At 45.1% G+C, this 17,442-nt stretch overlaps 1 protein-coding gene across 1 annotated transcript in view; it reads left to right on the top strand.

The window, feature by feature from the left end:
- vwc2 (von Willebrand factor C domain containing 2) overlaps window positions 1–16,535 on the top strand; it is a 30,352-nt gene extending 13,817 nt beyond the window's left edge. The window contains exon 4 of the mRNA XM_076050057.1: window positions 15,577–16,535. Within this exon, the coding sequence (XP_075906172.1) occupies window positions 15,577–15,728 (152 nt within the window). The 3' untranslated portion in view covers window positions 15,729–16,535. The remainder of the gene's footprint in view (window positions 1–15,576) is intronic.
- Window positions 16,536–17,442: the final 907 nt, after the last annotated feature.

Below are 17,442 nucleotides of genomic sequence, written 5' to 3'. Positions count from 1 at the left end.
GTTCATTGCACGTAAAAATGCTTTGTACGTGTGAGGCGGTAACCGGATGACAGCGCGTCTAAAAAGTGCAAGCAGCGTGTTTTGATGAAATGGTGCATTTGCATATCAAATAGTGAAACAGATGCAAGACTTTGAAAGTGAAATAACAAAAGCCAAACGTCTTTAACTTGATATATTCTTAAAAGGGACCTGCCAAAAAAAAATACTGGCTTAAAGTGGATGACACTAAATGTCTCTATCAGCATACAATGACCATCTGTGCAGTGTGTTATGATGACAACCTGAATGTGGTGTTACGACAGTTATAAGCTCATTAGACTAAACACTTGCTGATTGGTCATGCCTAGTTACCAATGAGAAGGACTCCCTATCACACTAAAAGCCTGCTAACAGCGAGACAGCACGTTGGAAGCATTAGCAATCTTGGGAGTATTTGCCAGCAGACACCTGTTTTCCTTCAGACATATGCTAAATTGTGACGCATTCTTCCCCTGGTTTGTTTCTTTCCTTCTCCCCTTCACACGGTTTTTAATGCTTGCACGTATTGATTATGCTGGGAGCGCTTTGTGCAGACTCCGGGCAGCGCTCCTAGTCCTCCCCCACTGTGATCTAAGATGCCCAGTGGACATGATGGGCTGCAAATCAGTGGAGGAGACAGATGTAAATAGAGCACAGTGCACACATGTGGCAGCCCGAAGAGAAATCCATGGGCTCGTTCATCCAGCGAGGATTTACAGCTGGGAGATGGGATCAGCCGGGGTAACTGGTGGTTTGACTCGCGCTACCATTCCACCAACTGCGTACAGAATTAGAAACACTTGTGTCTTTGGTTTTCAGGGAATTGAGAATTACATTGATCGAACACATTCAACTCATGGAGTGCCACTCAGACCGGAAAAAAACACAATTATGTAACATCTTTGGAGGCACTAGAAAAGCTTCTACACATTCACCACGCTCTTGGTGTTGAAACTTTGATGTGTTTTGAGCTCAGAGGGATCCGATTTTCCATTTTTTGATTGCTCTCTCCAGATGGCTTTTGGGCATCACTTACCAACTTTCTTGTGGAAATAAGGCATATAGTTATTCAGCATGTATTATGAAGCCCTTTGACTCTTCAAGCCAATATATTTACTTGGACAGCTAAATTATTGTTTTAGCGTATACGCAATGCTGAACATCGTTATGAGCCGCCGTCATTCATATTTCTTTTCTTTTCTTTCGCTTTTCAATCAGGAAAGATGGGTGCAAAGACATTAAAAATATTCAGTCGACAGTTGGTAGTTATTATGATGAGATTAGAAACGTTGCTCTCTCGTTGTCATTTCTTGCAGAGTGAGCAACAGCCGTTGGAAGCCTCGACGTGATATGAGGGTCAAATGTGTAGAAAGATGGCAGTTTTTGCCCTGTGGTTACTGCCATCCCTACGGACAAATGGCATAGTTACAAACACGTGGAATGCAGAAAAAATGTGCTTGACGTCAAAAGAAGTTACAACCACAGAAGTGATGGCTCCGCATTAGACGTTTAATTAGAGGTTTAGTGCACAGCAAGCGGGCGACACAGTGGCGCAGTGGTTAGCGCTGCTGCCTCACAGCAAGAAGTTCTTGGGTTTGATTCCGGGCCTGGGACCTTTCTGTGTGGAGTTTGCACGTTTTCCCTGTGTCTGCGTGGGTTCTCTCCGGGTTCTCCGGCTTCCTCCCACACTCCAAAAACATGCATGTGAGGTCAATTGAGCACTCTAAATTGTCCGTAGCTGTGCATGTGAGTGTGAATGGTTGTTTGTTTCTATGTGGCCCTGCGATGAACTGGCGACTTGTCCAGGGTGTCACCCTGCCTTCGCCCTAAGACAGCTGGGGTAGGCTCCAGCAGGCCCCCGTGACCCTGAGCTCGGGAATAAGCGGGTATGGAAGATGATGAATGCACAGCAAGCAAATTTATTATCAAACAACAAGTGAATCAAAAATGTAAAAGTTGAACGTACGTTTTAATAGATTGTCTAGGATGATATCTGCTGGTACTTCCTGTTTCCTTCTTTAAAATGTGTATGAGGATTTGTTGTGTGCCTACTTTTGTACTAGATTTGATTTGAAACAATTATTATTATATTAATATTTTTTTATTTTTTTATTTTAATATTATATATATATATACATACATATATACATATATATGTGTGTGTTAACTTGATGGAACAAAACCTGTATCATTAAAAAAAATGTCATGCGTTTAGTTTATGCGCACATGCAAATGTTGTCACTGCAAATGCAACTGTGTCAGTCCCGAGCTTCGGGGCGATGCAAGTCTGTAGCTTATGTACAGTATAAGGTCATTAGTGCATGTCAAAGCTTTGCAAATAACAGCAAATGCAAAGAGTGCACAAAGACACAGAAATACATGGAATACACGCAAACTCTTGAACAGCACTTTCAAGTGCAGCAGAAACAATGCCAGTCGATTGTACATACCTCCTTCCATTCACCTAAGGCTCGACCAAGGTTGACTTTTGTGTGACTTCCTGCTCAGTCAGACACTGGTTTCGCCTTCTTCACCTCTTCTTTTTCCTCAGCTCTGCCACTGTGTACATTTTAAACAAATGCAGCAGCGCTGGCTGGTTCTACCTTCTAGCTGCAGATACCTGACTGGGGTTTGTGTCTTAGTCAAAGCAGAAAACTTCCAAGGCAAGGCTGCTTTTCAGGCAGGGGGCGCTATGAGGCAGACCTCATTCTTCCTTTAATACATCACTTACCTATCACACCAACTCATTAACTAATTACAATAAAATTGTTGCATTGTTCCTCTGTAAAGTGCAAACACTGGTGGTCTAATGTGTTGCACACGCTGATGGACCGTTTTGAGGGAGTTGTAGGCTACCAGGAAAGCAAATCTGACACTCAGCACTGAGTGATGGGGAAGATATAATGATTAACCTTTAGCGTGCAAGTAGTATTCACTCTCCTGACATCGGCTTCATGTCTTTGTCTCTTCATGCTTAGCGTGAATTGCAGGGATGCGAGTGTGGAATACACGCGGCTGCAGTGTAGGAGTAGTCATTGGTTTTAGTCCATTTTTTTGTGCAAGAAAACCATTTTTTTCTACCGATTTGACTTGGCTCCAGTCGACAAGAATCTCTCTCTCTCTCTCTGTCTTTCCCTCTCTGTCTCTCTCTGTCTGTCTCTCTCTCTCTCTCTCTCACACACACACACACACACACACACACACACACACACACACACACACACACACACACACACACCTGTGGAAAACAGAAAAATGCCAAGCAGGTGCCAACACTGAAAAACAAGTGTTCCTAGATGGCTTGACGCCCAAGTGGGTTTCAGTTACTGAATCCATTGAACTTCTAAACATTGTCAGATTTCTCAGAGGCACTCAGGGACTGCCGCAGTGTCTCATATGATCCTTCAACCAATGAGGATCAAGATTCAGAAAGTTTTTGTCTTGCCATTTGTACACGTAAACGCAGAATACGTTGCAATTCTTTGAGCACGGTTCACAAGTCAATGAAAAACAGAGTGCAGCAGTAAAGTGGAAAACTAAACACTCAATGCTCATATAATATACATTAAAAGTACAGGTCAAAGCCTACAGCTAAAGTCTGAGTATGACCTAAATTTACTTCAATCCTCCCTGTACTTCTTCTTCTTCTTCTTCTTCTTCTTCTTCTTCCTTGCTACTCAATTAAAAACATTTGCCTTCGCTACTTTGAGTGTGATTACGCATTTTTAAACACTCCGCCTTCAGCCTCAGTGGCTTATTTTGCTTCACACAACTCAGCCACAACGTCCTCGCATGAGCTCTGTCAGCTTTGTCCTGTGTTGTTTCTGTGTAATCTGCGAGGGCATGGCGGTATTTATAAAGACAGAGAAACAGCCTGTAGCAGCATTTATACTGTGCAGCACTTGGGCCGCAGTGTTTCAAAGTTAGCGCAGGTGGCGCCCTTAATGCCGAAAATAACGTAAAAAATAAAATATTTATCATCAGATATGTGTGAGTCCGCTGGCTCTTCCTGGACTTCTGTTTTCACTTCCGCGCCGCCCGCCGGTGTTTTCACATCTCAGCGTAGCTGCGAATCATCAGCGCTCGCATCGCGGGCGAAAGCAGAGCATCTTTGCACCAGTATGTGTTTAACAGCCTCCTAGTGGGACGGGCAACCAAACTGGCTCGGATTTTGATGAACAGGCCTCGCGAGGTCATCGCCTGTGCAAAGATGAGATGCAAACAGGACGTGCAAACACGTGGGTGCGACGGCCACACGCGGCGCGTGTTTGCCTTCGCTTGCTAACGGCGAGCGAAGACCATTCGGAAGCATCTGCTAGCGAATACAAAGCAGCGAAAAAGAAGAAAAAAAACACACAGCTTTGAAGTCTCAATTGTTGCAGGCTTTCATTTGCATTTTCAGTTAATTTCATGCTTGGGTTGAGGCCAGAGTGTATGCGTGATCAACAACATATTTAAAAAAAAAAAGCATTGAAAGCAAGAACTTTCAGGGGGGTACCTTTGTGAGCAACCCAAAGGTGTACCGACGGGATAATACAAAAGTAAACAAGCTATCACTCAATGCTTATCTGTCTCCTGATCCTCCCTTGCATTGCAATATTAAACCGATTAGACATTGGCTTTCCCTTTGTCTTTTATTAATGATGTTTTTTTGGCCGGGTATCACGGTCACCGTGACTTAAATGATGAAGATCATTGATTGTCCACCGCGTTTTTTCTTTTCCTTTTTTTCCCTCCCCGCCCATCTATGACGTGCGCGCTGGATACGAGACTGCGAGCCCGCGGTAGCCACGGGAGACCGCCGCGCCGCCGGAGAAAGTTGCCGAAGGTCGCCGTCGGAGAGTCCCCCCCCCCCCCCCCCCCCCGCCCCTCCCTCCGTCAGGTTGTGTTGTTTGCCCCCTTTGCATGCAGATGTTGTTTGACGCACGGGCAGATGTTAAGACCGGGAGTCGTGGATCATCAGAGGTGTCACATCAAAGCATCGCTCCTTAATGGGAGCGAGTTAATACCTCAGCCAGATGTGGGATGGCTAATGGGAGCCGGGGCTAAGAGTAAGAAATTAGTTGAAAAATTGAAACATCAGTTCCCTGATCGGGATATCTGTTCTAATCAAAACGTCGCGCCTGTCGCCTGTCTCATTGGCCTGCTAACATTTCCCTCGCTCCCCTTTTACCATTTTCCCAATTGATAAAAATCACAATGAATTATTCTGCCGTTTGATAAGCTCATTATATATTCAAAGGCATTATCATGGCCTTTTCAGGCATGCAAAATCAATGCTTATGGCAGGGCACCCCGTCTCCCGTGTGTTATTTAGCCCGTATGCGAGGAGACACTTGGGGAAGCGCTGGGGGAGCGAGATGAAAGTGAGAGGTATCGCTAACATCCACAGCAGACAGTTGTTCATGAATATCAAAGAACAGCTGTGAACGGTGGCAGGTTCTCATCATTTTTTACTCATTATCCCAAAGCCCTGGAACACATTGCAATTATGTGGTTTCACACTCCGTAAAGTTTTGTCACTGCCGCTCATTGGCTGCCCGTAAAGAGAAATTAAACAATATTGATTCTTGAGCACGAGCCCTTGTCATTCACAAAGGGAAAAATGTGTTTCCGGCCTGATTATTTTTCCTCCGTCTGTTTCCTTTTTTTTTTTTTCCCCCTTCAGCGGACAGATGTAGAAAAGACATGTTTGTGTTTGTCCATGAAAAAATAGTTTTCTCCGAGGCAGCATTTGAAGTAAGCTAAGGGAGAGGGAAAAAAAAAAATCAATGGTTGGAGAAGACTCTCCCCGGCACCTCGGCAGCACGGGGCGGCCTGTCCTCTGCTCTGGCTGTGTATCTCCCTGGCAACGCATGAGGAAACAAGTGGTGCTCTTCAAGACTCAGACACGAGGGTCAACGTTAATCTGGGGGGATGCGATAAACAGTCTGAACCCGAGCCAAAATCACTTCAAATGGACCAACACCAGACACGGTAGCCCAGTTGCCGGGAGGCACAGAGCCTCATTTAAATTAAGAGAGGGCTGATTCACAGAGGGCCTTTTAATGTGGCATTTTTTTTTTTTTTTTTTTTTAAAGGGCTCGACAGTCAAATGAAAAGAAAGTTTGTTTGTCATGATGAGAGAAATGGGGCAGTTCGCCTGTTTAAGGAAGCCTCCTTCCGGTCACTGGAGGACAACAGGCAAGGCGTGCTGAAGTCCAGGTACCAATGATAAAGATTAGCGCTGCTTTGACTGTTTTCCGCCGAGCTCCGTCATTCCAAATCAGCGCTGCTTTACCAGTCAGAAATAACCTGGATCCTGTAGTACCAGTCCAGCCTCATGGATTTTGTAGTTGTTTGATTCTGATAATAATAAAAAAAGAAAAAGGAACTTCACAGATGCCTCAAAACATAGATTATGAAAAGAAAACAAAAAGTTTTTTTTTAACACACATCAACACATATATATGGATATATTTATATACATTCTCTTATGTGTGTGTATTTGTATATATATGTATATATATGTATATATATATACATATATATACATATATATACATATATATATATATATACATATATATATATATATTATATATATATATATATATATATATATATATATATATATATATATATATATAACACATATTTCTAAATATTTATTTGCAATCTCACAAGTCGTTTTTTTCCTCACCCCTTTTTTTTTTTTTTACACGTTCAAAGACTACAAATGTGTAGAACTTTCTCAAGTCTGAGTATGAGAACAACAACAACAACAACAACAACAACAACAACAACAACAACAACAAAAACTGTCTTTACCAGCTTCAACAATGTATATAGGGGAGTGCACTTCCTGGCCTACCTGTTGTTCACTTTTATGGTCCTTTAAGGATGCACTGCCCAATATTGTCTACTAGTTTATCAATTATGCATGACCTTGCAATGGAAAACGCAGATGAGGATGAAGAGGAAAGACACAAGAGTATGAGATTAACGTAGACATAATGCTGTAGCGACTGTTTTACCCCGACAGGACGGGATTTTTTAGCATTGAAGAAAGGACCAAAGACTTTTATAGGTGGAAAAAAAATGTTTTCAAACTTCTTTGGCGAGAGTGTGCAGACACACACACACACACACAGAGAAATGCCCTTGAGGACTAATCTTTGCTGTAACATACAGTGCGAGCTCCTTCTGCCAGAGATAAAAGGTAACAGACGACTGTGTGAAAGGTTCATTACACTTGCTCCAGATCTCCTTCCATCTCCAATGATGACAGTCTGATGGTACAAGCTGCACACAATGGCTACTGGCCATTATGCAATCATGAATAATTAATATTGTGGAAAATTAGACATTTCCCCAGATAAACTGCAGGACACGTTTATGGCATTTAATTATAACACAAAAAAGGGAAAGAGCTGATATGCCGTCTTCTTTTTTTCCTGCCTTTTACCAGACGGCCACGTTTTATTGAAATCATGGTCACTGCCATGGCTGGATTTTGAGACGTTGATAAGAATACTAAAAAGAACTGTCACAAAGGTAATAGTGAGCTGCATTATGTCTCAACAATACAACAGGGCCATTGAGTGTGCTGCTTATTACGTGTTTTTTTTTTGTTGCTGTATTCAGAATAAAAATCAATGCTGAAGGTACGTTTGGATGGGATTTTAACTATACAGCAGTACAACAGAGAAGGGCAACTGTTTAAAAAAAAAAAAGACTGTCGAGCCTCACACCCCACAATTTAAATAGGCTGTTTATTAGATTGAAGCAAATGAAGCAGCCCCCGAGTAAAGTCTGTCCCGGGTAATGCTGTTTGTTATTCCAGTGAAGGACATGGCTCGTGACAGTCGTGCCTCTTGTCCGCAGCTGCGATGTCGAGGCACAAACATCGCTGCGGACGCGGGCAAGAGACATTGCATCCAAACAAATCAAAATATCTCGCGTGCCTCAGCATCGGTATGAATCCCTCTGTCTCTCGGCGTTCATCGACGGAGTTCCGCATTCAACAGCTTCTGAATTCCCGTTACCGCAGAACGCCTCTTGAAGGCATCGTTCATTCGCTCGTGGTTAAATATACCTCTTAATAAGTCTCTCCCCTTGCAAAACCTGCGACGCTCCCTCCAGAAAGGGGACAGGTCTTCTTTTTTTTTTCCATTCTGCATTCATAATATAAATGTACTCGAGAAATCCATTAAGATGAGCGATTTCTGCTCCTCTCTTTACCATTATCGGTATTATAAGCTGCCAACATGTTCCCAACACTCCAGAACGAAGAGGTGGAACGACTTGGAGCCGTGTTCCCGTTTCCCCGTCCATTATCGGCCGCCGGCTGCCACGGAGAAAGGAGCCACAGGTGCTAATGGCCGTCTCTTTCACACGCCAGCCTATGCCAACTCCTAACAGGCTGCGACGGCAGTCTGGATCCGACTGTTCGAGTGTGCGTGCGCGCGCCCATTTGTCTCTGCCTTCTTCGCGTGTCACTGGAAAAGCTCTCATGAAGCCTGAGGCGCCTGTAAAAAATCTCCCACCGCATCGGCCAGAGTGAGTGGCTGACGGAGCGACGCTGATGTTTTATATCAATGAAGCAGTGACAAACAAAATGGCGGGTGTCATATGACTACCGCAGCAGGACAATTGGGGGGGGGCATCCATGACAGGCATCCAGTGGTCAAACGCATTTATTTGCAATAATGAGCGTCGTTCATCTGAGAAGCGGCCCGGCTGACGGCTTGTGATTTAATCCCTGGGAGCCGGGATGGAGCGTGGATTTATCTTGTTAACAAAAACTGCAGGGTCGTTTAGTTTTTTTCGGTGCCGCACCGGCGACAACGCGCCTGACGTGCGCATCCTTCATCTGAAGCAGAGCGCTCTAAATGGCGCTAATGAGGATGAATCGGCGGCGACAGCGGCCGGGGCCCGCTGCACGAGTTGTTATTCAGACGCGGCCATCTGACGACTTATAAATGCGTCAGGGTTGACATTTTGACGGGGCCACGGCAACGCGCCCGCCACTGATTGATGCGCCGCCTCGCTCCTCTTCCGCCGTCATCCAATGAAATGTGGCTCCGCCGCTGCAGGAGAAAATCCCCTCCGTCCCCCCACCCATCCATCCACCCACCCATCTACCCACCCATCTATCAGCATCTTAATTATGCCTAGGACCGGCTCAAGACCTTGTTAGTCTGAGGGAAAACGGACCGGCTATACCTGCTGTTGCCGAGGTAATCGGTGCTGCGTTTAGGCTTTCACTGTGCGTTCTGAGAGATAATGGATGATTTATGAGCTGATTTGTTTACTTTTTTTTCCTTTTGCGGCTGCTAATTAAGTAGAGAGGTGCTTTTAGCAGGCCAATACTTTAGTTTCATGCGTACAGCGAAGGTATTCGTGCGGCAGACCTGATAGAGGGAAGATATTCATATCTGGTACTGTGGGATATGCATAGGACTGTTTGCAAAAACACGTCGCGGGGAGACAGAAGGGGGATGCCTGGGCCACTTCAAGACCGCAGCTCTCAATGAATACTTCCTTTGACGTCAATTTTTTTCCATTAGGGGGATCAAATTTATGGAGGAGATATTAAAAAAGAGGCAAGTCACCTGGGTCTCCCTACAGAGCGGCAGCATATTAAAACGAAACAACGCTGCTTCCTGTGTTTTCAGTCACAAGTCTCAGTCTCTATTAGCCCAACCTTTGAGTCAGAGTAGAGCGGAAGCAGCCCTCAATCAGAAATATGCTGTAGTCTGAATTTGAATCAAAGAGGCATGGAACAAAGTGCATGCGAAAAAAGAAAAAAAAAAAATCCTCAAAACAAAACCCCTGGGTTAATTGTCTGAATCCCAAGACAAGATGCTGGAAAAGATAATGACTCAGGCCCTCAAGAATTTCGTGTAATCACCCTAATCGCAGGATGCATCGCATTTTTGATGGCAGTTCAGCCTTCAAGAATGAGACGGCTTCTCTACGTCAACGCTGAGTGGTCACTTGGCGACGCGAAGTGCTGGTGGAAAAAGCCACTCTGAGTGGATTCGCAGCAGATGCCAGATTCCAACAAGAACCTTTCAAAGGACCCCAATTAAGGCTCGTATTCAGAACGTTAAATGGGATCAAAATTGGTTCCCATTGGAATAGGATCCCATTGTGGAAAAAATGATCCCTGACACCAGTGGGGGCATCTTTCCCAAATTCTGACGCTTGTTCGTCCATGTGCGCCTCTTATCGTACTATTTTTGGAAACAGCATATGAGGGCCCAGATGCGAGAGCCCGTTTTCCACTGAGGGAAATGAAATGAAGGGCACCGTATTCGGTCTGCTGGCATTTCTTCTTCTTCTTCTTCTTCTTCTTCTTCTTCTTCTTCTTCTTCTTCTTCTTCTTCTTCTTCTTCTTCTTCGTCTTCTTCTTCTTCTTCTTCTTCTTCATGAAAAGTATCTCGGCGAGGAAAGTTAAGATGAATCTCCATACAGATATGTGGCCCTGGCAACAGATATGCATCTCAAAGCAATGTAAAAATGGAGGTCCTGTCCTACTTTCAAACTAGCTTTTGTCCCATTGGCCTTCACTGTGCTCCAGTGTTCTGGGTAATTCTACTATTTCCTTCTTTTTGTTTATTTATTTACTTATTTGTAGGTCTTACATGTAAGAGCACTGGCCTACTTTATCTTTTACCTTTGAATAAACATTAAAAAAAAAAACCAGCTGAAATATTATTTGCAAATGACATGAAATGCAGCCAATACCCCAGGGAAAGACAGGGGGAGAATAAAAAGTGAAGGCGGGGATGCTGCGGTTGAGTGTCTAACCCGCCTGGTGGTTAGTCTCCGTGCTCGGACACTTTTTTTTTTGAGTGGACTGCTAAGCCTCTTCTGATTGAGACAGTAGCCCCTGACACCCAGTTAGTGAAAGCGCACATCCGACATGTGTAGTACATTTTCCAGAGTGTCAGCCAAAGCACACACTGTGCCCTCGCTGCTCTTCAGCCACGGACACACCGCCAGCTCCCTTTCTGTTGCAGCTGCTGATTTACCACCTTCCTTTCACTGCAATTGGGTGCTTGTGACTCAAACACAGTTCATCAAAGAAAAAAAGAATATACACACACACACACACACACACACATATATATATATGTATATATATATATATATATATACATATATATACATAAAGAACGAGGTTACATTACTGTTTGTCAAATGTTACCCTATGCTGACATCGACTTTCATAGATTGGCTGTGTCTTGGTCTTTGGCTTTCGATTTCGATTCTTTCCATTGCATTTGATTGGCTTGCGACAATTAGTACCAGTGTAAATGTCACAATCCATAGTTTCCCTGTAGAATATTGGACCGCGTGGGAAGATGGTCAATTTTATCCAGTTTTGCTCGATATGTCACAGACAGTGTAGACTGTTAAATGGGAATAATGCCACAAAGTGTTGTTTTTCTTTGGGAGGCTGTGGAAAGAAATGATTGCAACTACCCAAGATTTAATGGATTAGTTCACCAGAGGCTCTGGACGTATAATTGCTTCTTACCTAATTGACTAGCTGTTCTAGTGGCATACGTAATACTTATTAACGGATTTTGGGTGCCTTTTTTCTCTCTTTTGGGTAGCTTTTGCAGGAACTGGCCCAAATGAGGAAAGACATTAAATTATTTTCATACACAATATCTGAAAACACCTTTCAATTAAAATGTATTTTTTCACTTAGATTCATTTGGATGCGCTATTTTGTTAAAATGCAGTCATCTGATAATCAAAGATACTGATGGCAGCTGTTTATTCATGTGCTATAATGTTATGTTTTTTAGGGGGTTCGTGCTCATGAAGCACCTTTTACAGCTTTGTATATGATAAGGCTTTCAAATAAAAGCGTAGATTCCCCACAAGGCACCCATTATCACCTCATTAATTTTAATGTATGCTCACTGCAATAGGTGACAAGAGGTGTAAAGTAGCACTACATCACCCCGCAGATAACATAAATCCATATCATGTTTATCTAAATAGTCTCTGACACAAAAAACAAGGGGCTCGTAGGGGGAGGAGAGTTTTGTGGCTTAGTGGCTTAAATGCCGCAATAAGGACCTCTTCATGACGTTGCGGAGGCTGAGGCCCCTCACAAAGGTGTTTGCACCAGATGCTTGGATCTGTTTAGAAATCACTGAGGTAAAATCCACACAGACTGCACTCGCATTCCTGAGTGGAAAAGTTTAAACCACTACAGTTATAAGAAGCTAAATAAAATGCATGCACAAAATGTTTTACGTCTCGCCTCACGTTGTGTGACGTTGCATCCACTGTCATGTCAACTGTGACAAAATGTGGATTGGAACAAACAAATAAACAGACAAACAAACTCCTTGAACATCCACAGAAAACGTTCATTTTTATTGCCATTTTTGCCACCTTTAAGAAATAAAGAGATAATAAAGTTTCTGATTTGATGTTACCCGCTCTTTGCTGTTGTGTTATATACACTACGCTGTATTTAACACAGCTCTGAACTGCCACATTATCGCGGTGGGGGAGTTTGAGTGCCCGAATGATCCTAGGAGCTATGTTGTCTGGGGCTTTATGCCCCTGGTAGGATCTCTCAAGGCAAACAGGTCCTAGGTGACGGGACAGACCAAGAGCAGTTCGAAAACCCCTATGATGGACAATAGAACAAGGACTGTGACGTCGCCCGGTATGCACACTGGAGCCAGACCGGGTGTTGGGGCTCGCATGCAAACACCTGGTGGCCAGGTCTTTGCCCACGTGGCCCGGTCAGGCCCAGCCCGAAGGAGTGATGTGGGTCCAACCTCCTGTGGGCTCACCACCCGCAGAGGGAGCCGTAGGGGTCGGGTGCAATGTGGTTCATATGGCAGTCGAGGTCGAGGGCCCCAACGACCCGGGCCTCTAGAAATGGTCTCTGGTTGCAGGGACGTGGAATGTGACCTTACTGGGGGGAGAAGGAGCTTGAGCTTGTGCAGGAGGTTGAGAGATACCGGTTAGATATAGTCGGGCGCACCTCCAGTATGGCCTCTGGAACCTAGCTTCTTGAGAGGGGCTGGACTCTCCATTTTTCTGGTGTTGCCAGTGGTGAGCAGCAGCAGGCTGGTGTGGGCTTGCTTATTGCCCCATAGCTCAGCCGCCAGATGTTGGAGTTTACCCCGGTGAACGAGAGGGCAGCGACCCTGCGCCTTTCGGTTGGGGACAGGTCTCTCACTGTGATTTTGGCCTATGGCCCAAAAAAGCAGTGCAGAGTACCCGGCCTTCTTGGAGGCTCTGGGAGGGGTGCTGGATGGTGCTCCAACCGGGGACTCCATTGTTCTGCTGGGGGACTTTAACGTACATGTGGGCAACGACAGTGAGACCTGGAAAGGCGTGATTGGGAGGAACGGCCTCCCTGATCTGAACCCGAGCGGTGTTCTGTTGCTGGACTTCTGTGCTAGTCACAGTTTGTCCATAACGAACACCATGTTCGAGCACAGGGGTGTCGTGGGACCCTTGAAGCAGCTGATGGGTACCAGCAGGCCAAGCGTGCTGCAGCTCGGGCGGTAGTGGAGGATCTCCTTAATCTCACCGTCATGTCTTCCGCTGAGGGAGCAGAGGCAGGGGACTTAGGGGGGAATTGTCCATTACCCAAGCTGAAGTCACTGAGGTGGTCAGAATGCTCCTTGGTGGCATGGCACCGGGGGTGGATGAGATCCACCCCGAGTACCTCAAGTCTCTGTGCAGGAACTGTCATGGCTGACACGTCTCTGTAATATCAGAGACGTGTCAGCCATGACAATCCAGAGGCAATGTCGGGGACATTGCCTCTGCATTGGCAGACCGGAGTGGTGGTTCCTCTTTTCGTGAAGGTGGACCGGAGGGTGTGCTCTAATTATAGCGGGATCACACTCCTCAGCCTCCCCGGTAAATTCTACTCCTGGGTGCTGGAGAAGAGGATACGGCCGGTAGTTTAACCTCGGATTCAGGAGGAACAATGCTGGCAACGCCAGAGAAAACAGTGTTCCGTCATAGTCACGGAACACTGGACCAGCTCCACACTCTCCGTTGGGTGCTCGAGTCCAACCAGTCCACATGTGCTTTGTGGATTTGGTAAATGGTAAATGGACTGCACTTGGAAAGCAATTTCCAGCACCTTCATGGTACCCCAAAGCACTTTACAATGGCCTCTCATTCATCCATGCACACACACATTCATACACCAGTGGGTGGCTGCTGCCATGCAAAGCGCTGCCTAGCCCCATTGGTAGGAAGTTGGGGTTCGGTGTCTTGCCCAAGGACACTTCAGACAGTTGGAGCCAGGAATTGAACCGCCAACCCTTTGATCGACGCGTCTTGTCAGGGGTGCTCCAGGAGTATGGGGGTCAGGGCCTTCTGTTGTTTGGTCCCTCTATGATCGGAGCAGGAGTCTGGTTTGCATTTACGGCAGCACCTCCAAGTCCCAGGTCATGGTTCTCAACTGGAAAAAGGTGGCTTGCCCCCTCTGGGTCGGTGGAGAAGTCCTGCCTCAGGTGGAGGAGTTCAAGTATCTCGGGGTCTTGTTCACGAGATGGAGCGCGAGATCGACAGGCGGATCGGTGCGGCATCTGCAGTGATGCAGTTGCTGTACCGATCTGTCGTGGTGAAGAATGAGCTCAGCCAAAAGGCGAAGCTTCGGATTTACTGGTCGATTTTTGTTTCCACCCACACCTATGGTCATGATCTTTGGGTAATGACCGAAAGAACGAGATTGGGGATATAAGCGGCCGAAAAGAGTTTCCTCCATAGGGTAGCTGGGTACATCCTTGGAGCTCAGTTACCCGGGAGGGTAATGCTCTCGATAAGTTGAGTTGCTGTGCAGTAACACACTGCCACCTAGAGACCTGGCATGCAAACTACATTTATGATCACTTGTCACTTGTGACATAATTGTTGAACTACACTCGTATAAATAGTAACCAAAAAAAACTGTTTCCCATCTGGCAGGGCGTGGCTTCATCTAAAGTCAGTGAGTCGTGTCAATCTCATTGATTGATCTTGTGTTAAAAAAAAAAAAGCTAAATTTTGAGAATCACAATCTGGATGCTGTTATGTCTGCATGGATGTGCTTTCACCTTCCAAGTCAGACTGCAGAACACAATGATTTTAACCCTGATATGTCAGCGATTACCACAATTGGCTTCTTTTGGAGAGTGACATTGAATTCCACATTCAGCCCTTTAATTGGATTTTTACACACTGGACCTTGTTTGGTCTTTGGTGGACAAATAAAAATGGATGGGTACCAGTCTGAACAAAAAAAACATTCTTTTTCCTTTCCATTCTTCCTGCCGTCTATATCTTTGTGCCAATTTACACAGTGAAACGCTGTCTGACCTACAATAAGCGCGGCAATTTAGTCCTTGTGCAGTTTTCACCGTTCAAGGTTTGACCTCCCTAACGTGATAAGGCGGCAACAACCCGCGAACGGCCGTTTCAAAAATACATGAGGCCGGATTTGAAATTAAATTTTAACCGCATCATGCAAATCATTCGGCTGCTTTTTCTCTCTCTCGCTCCATTCCACTTCCTCTTCTTTCTGTGCAGGGCCAAACTGCTACGCGGACACGTCGGTGATACCGGCGGGCAGAGAGGTGAAGATCGATGAGTGCACAATCTGCTACTGCACATACGAGGAGGGCACGTGGCAGATCGAGCGGCAGGCCACCTGCAGTAAAAACGAGTGCCAGCGGAGCTAAGGATTGGACACCACACCTGGGACGCTGGGGCACAGGCTGCACGCAAGCTCTCGGTCTCTCAGCCGGACTACCGGACATCAGGGTCAGAAAACCACCCTCAACTATTTCAGAATTTATAATCGCTCCTGAATCACTGGAAGAGAGAGCTTTTATTAAAGTTTGTAATCCACACACAGAATATCTATTTATCTATGTATTGAATTATTTATGAATATATGAAAAAAATATGAGTCATTAATGCGGAACTAGTGAATAAGTATTTTTTACATCCTCTGTATTTTAATAAGCAATGTATGGGACCAGAGGTCTAAAATAGAATGTAAAGAACACACACAGCTGTCCTTGGAGGTGAAAACCTCGCCGTGTCCCCACCTGCGTTGTCACCTGGAGATAAAAAAACAACAAAAGCAAACCCTCAGACCAGTCCCACCACCACCACCAAAGTGCAGAGCAGACGCGGGGGGTGACCCATTTCAGTTTTGAGGGGCTGAGTTGTGCTGTACAGAACAATCAAGAGTTCGGAGTAACGCGACAACAAGATGTGACTGTTTCCCCGACCTACCTTCTTTTTTGGATGTTCAATTGTTTGTTTTTCGATTCGAAAGTGCTTCTTTTTGTAATTTTCTCTCGTGTGTACATGTTTAAAATAAATGCCAAGCTGCGCTCTGTAAAACGCTCAAAATGGTGCTTTTACCCACTGTGCAATCTCATGTTCAGTCTTTGCCAAGAGGATTATGTTTCGCATTTTACAGACTTCCAAATGAATAAAAGTGTTCCTCCAAAACAGAAAATGACGCCAAGATGAAATGATCAAGGCACTGTTTTATTTTCTCCCACCAAGCGTTTCTCTCATCAGAAAGAAGCGGTTGCGCTGAACAAATCCCGTCTTCAGATGTGAGCACCAGACCGCCCCCCAAACCCTCCACCCCCCCCCGCCCTCCATCAGCTCCTGGAAGAGAACGGTTTGTGGGGAAGCTACAAGGTTAATATTTAATTAGTTTTGAAGGGGATATTAGGTTATTTTCTAATGCTGCAGTTTCATTCCTAATATTCATAAGCATTAAACTGATAGAGGTTGTGAGCAAAAATGCAGAATCTCCATACTTGCTGTTGGATTTTTTTTTTTTAATTATTATTCTATTTTATAACCTCCATTAAAAACCAATCTGGAACCTCTGATGTCATTGATCCCAATTTGGTTTTAACATTTGAAAAGGTCAAGCAACTTGGGGCCCTTTTTTTTGTTGTTGTTGCTTGTCTTTGCTTTTGATTTGACAATAGCAGCAAATTAAAATAAGATCAATCATTTATCTAAGGGTTACAGCGTGACCACTGGGCAGTTTTTTTTTTTTTTTTTTTCCCCTCTCTGGTCACCCTATTGGAACGTACGCGGCTCCAAACTCTTCGGGCGTGTACAGGAGTGAGGGCCGCGGGGAATTGCCCGACAACACCGCCCGCAACTCCAGCGGTGAGACGTGCCTGTCAGCCAGCCGGAGGGATCGAGGTAAATAAGCTTAAATGCATGTACATGCGACATGACAGGCTTCTCCCAGAGCGGCGGGGATCTGGTGGCCGCAGGTTTATTATGGTTTTCTGGCCGGCCTTAAACCCCTTTTGTTTCGACGGCTGATAAGCTCCTAAGAAGAGAGCCTTGCTCATTCGAGGAGAACAGGGCCTGTGCCCGTGCATCCGAGTGGGAAATAATTACAGGATT

This window comes from Nelusetta ayraudi, unplaced genomic scaffold (assembly GCF_046127955.1).
Source record: "Nelusetta ayraudi isolate G7.1 ecotype Tasmania unplaced genomic scaffold, CSIRO-AGI_Nayr_v1 ptg000122l, whole genome shotgun sequence".
Classification (NCBI taxonomy): Eukaryota; Metazoa; Chordata; class Actinopteri; order Tetraodontiformes; family Monacanthidae; genus Nelusetta; species Nelusetta ayraudi.
This window is presented reverse-complemented; position numbering and strand designations above follow the sequence as displayed.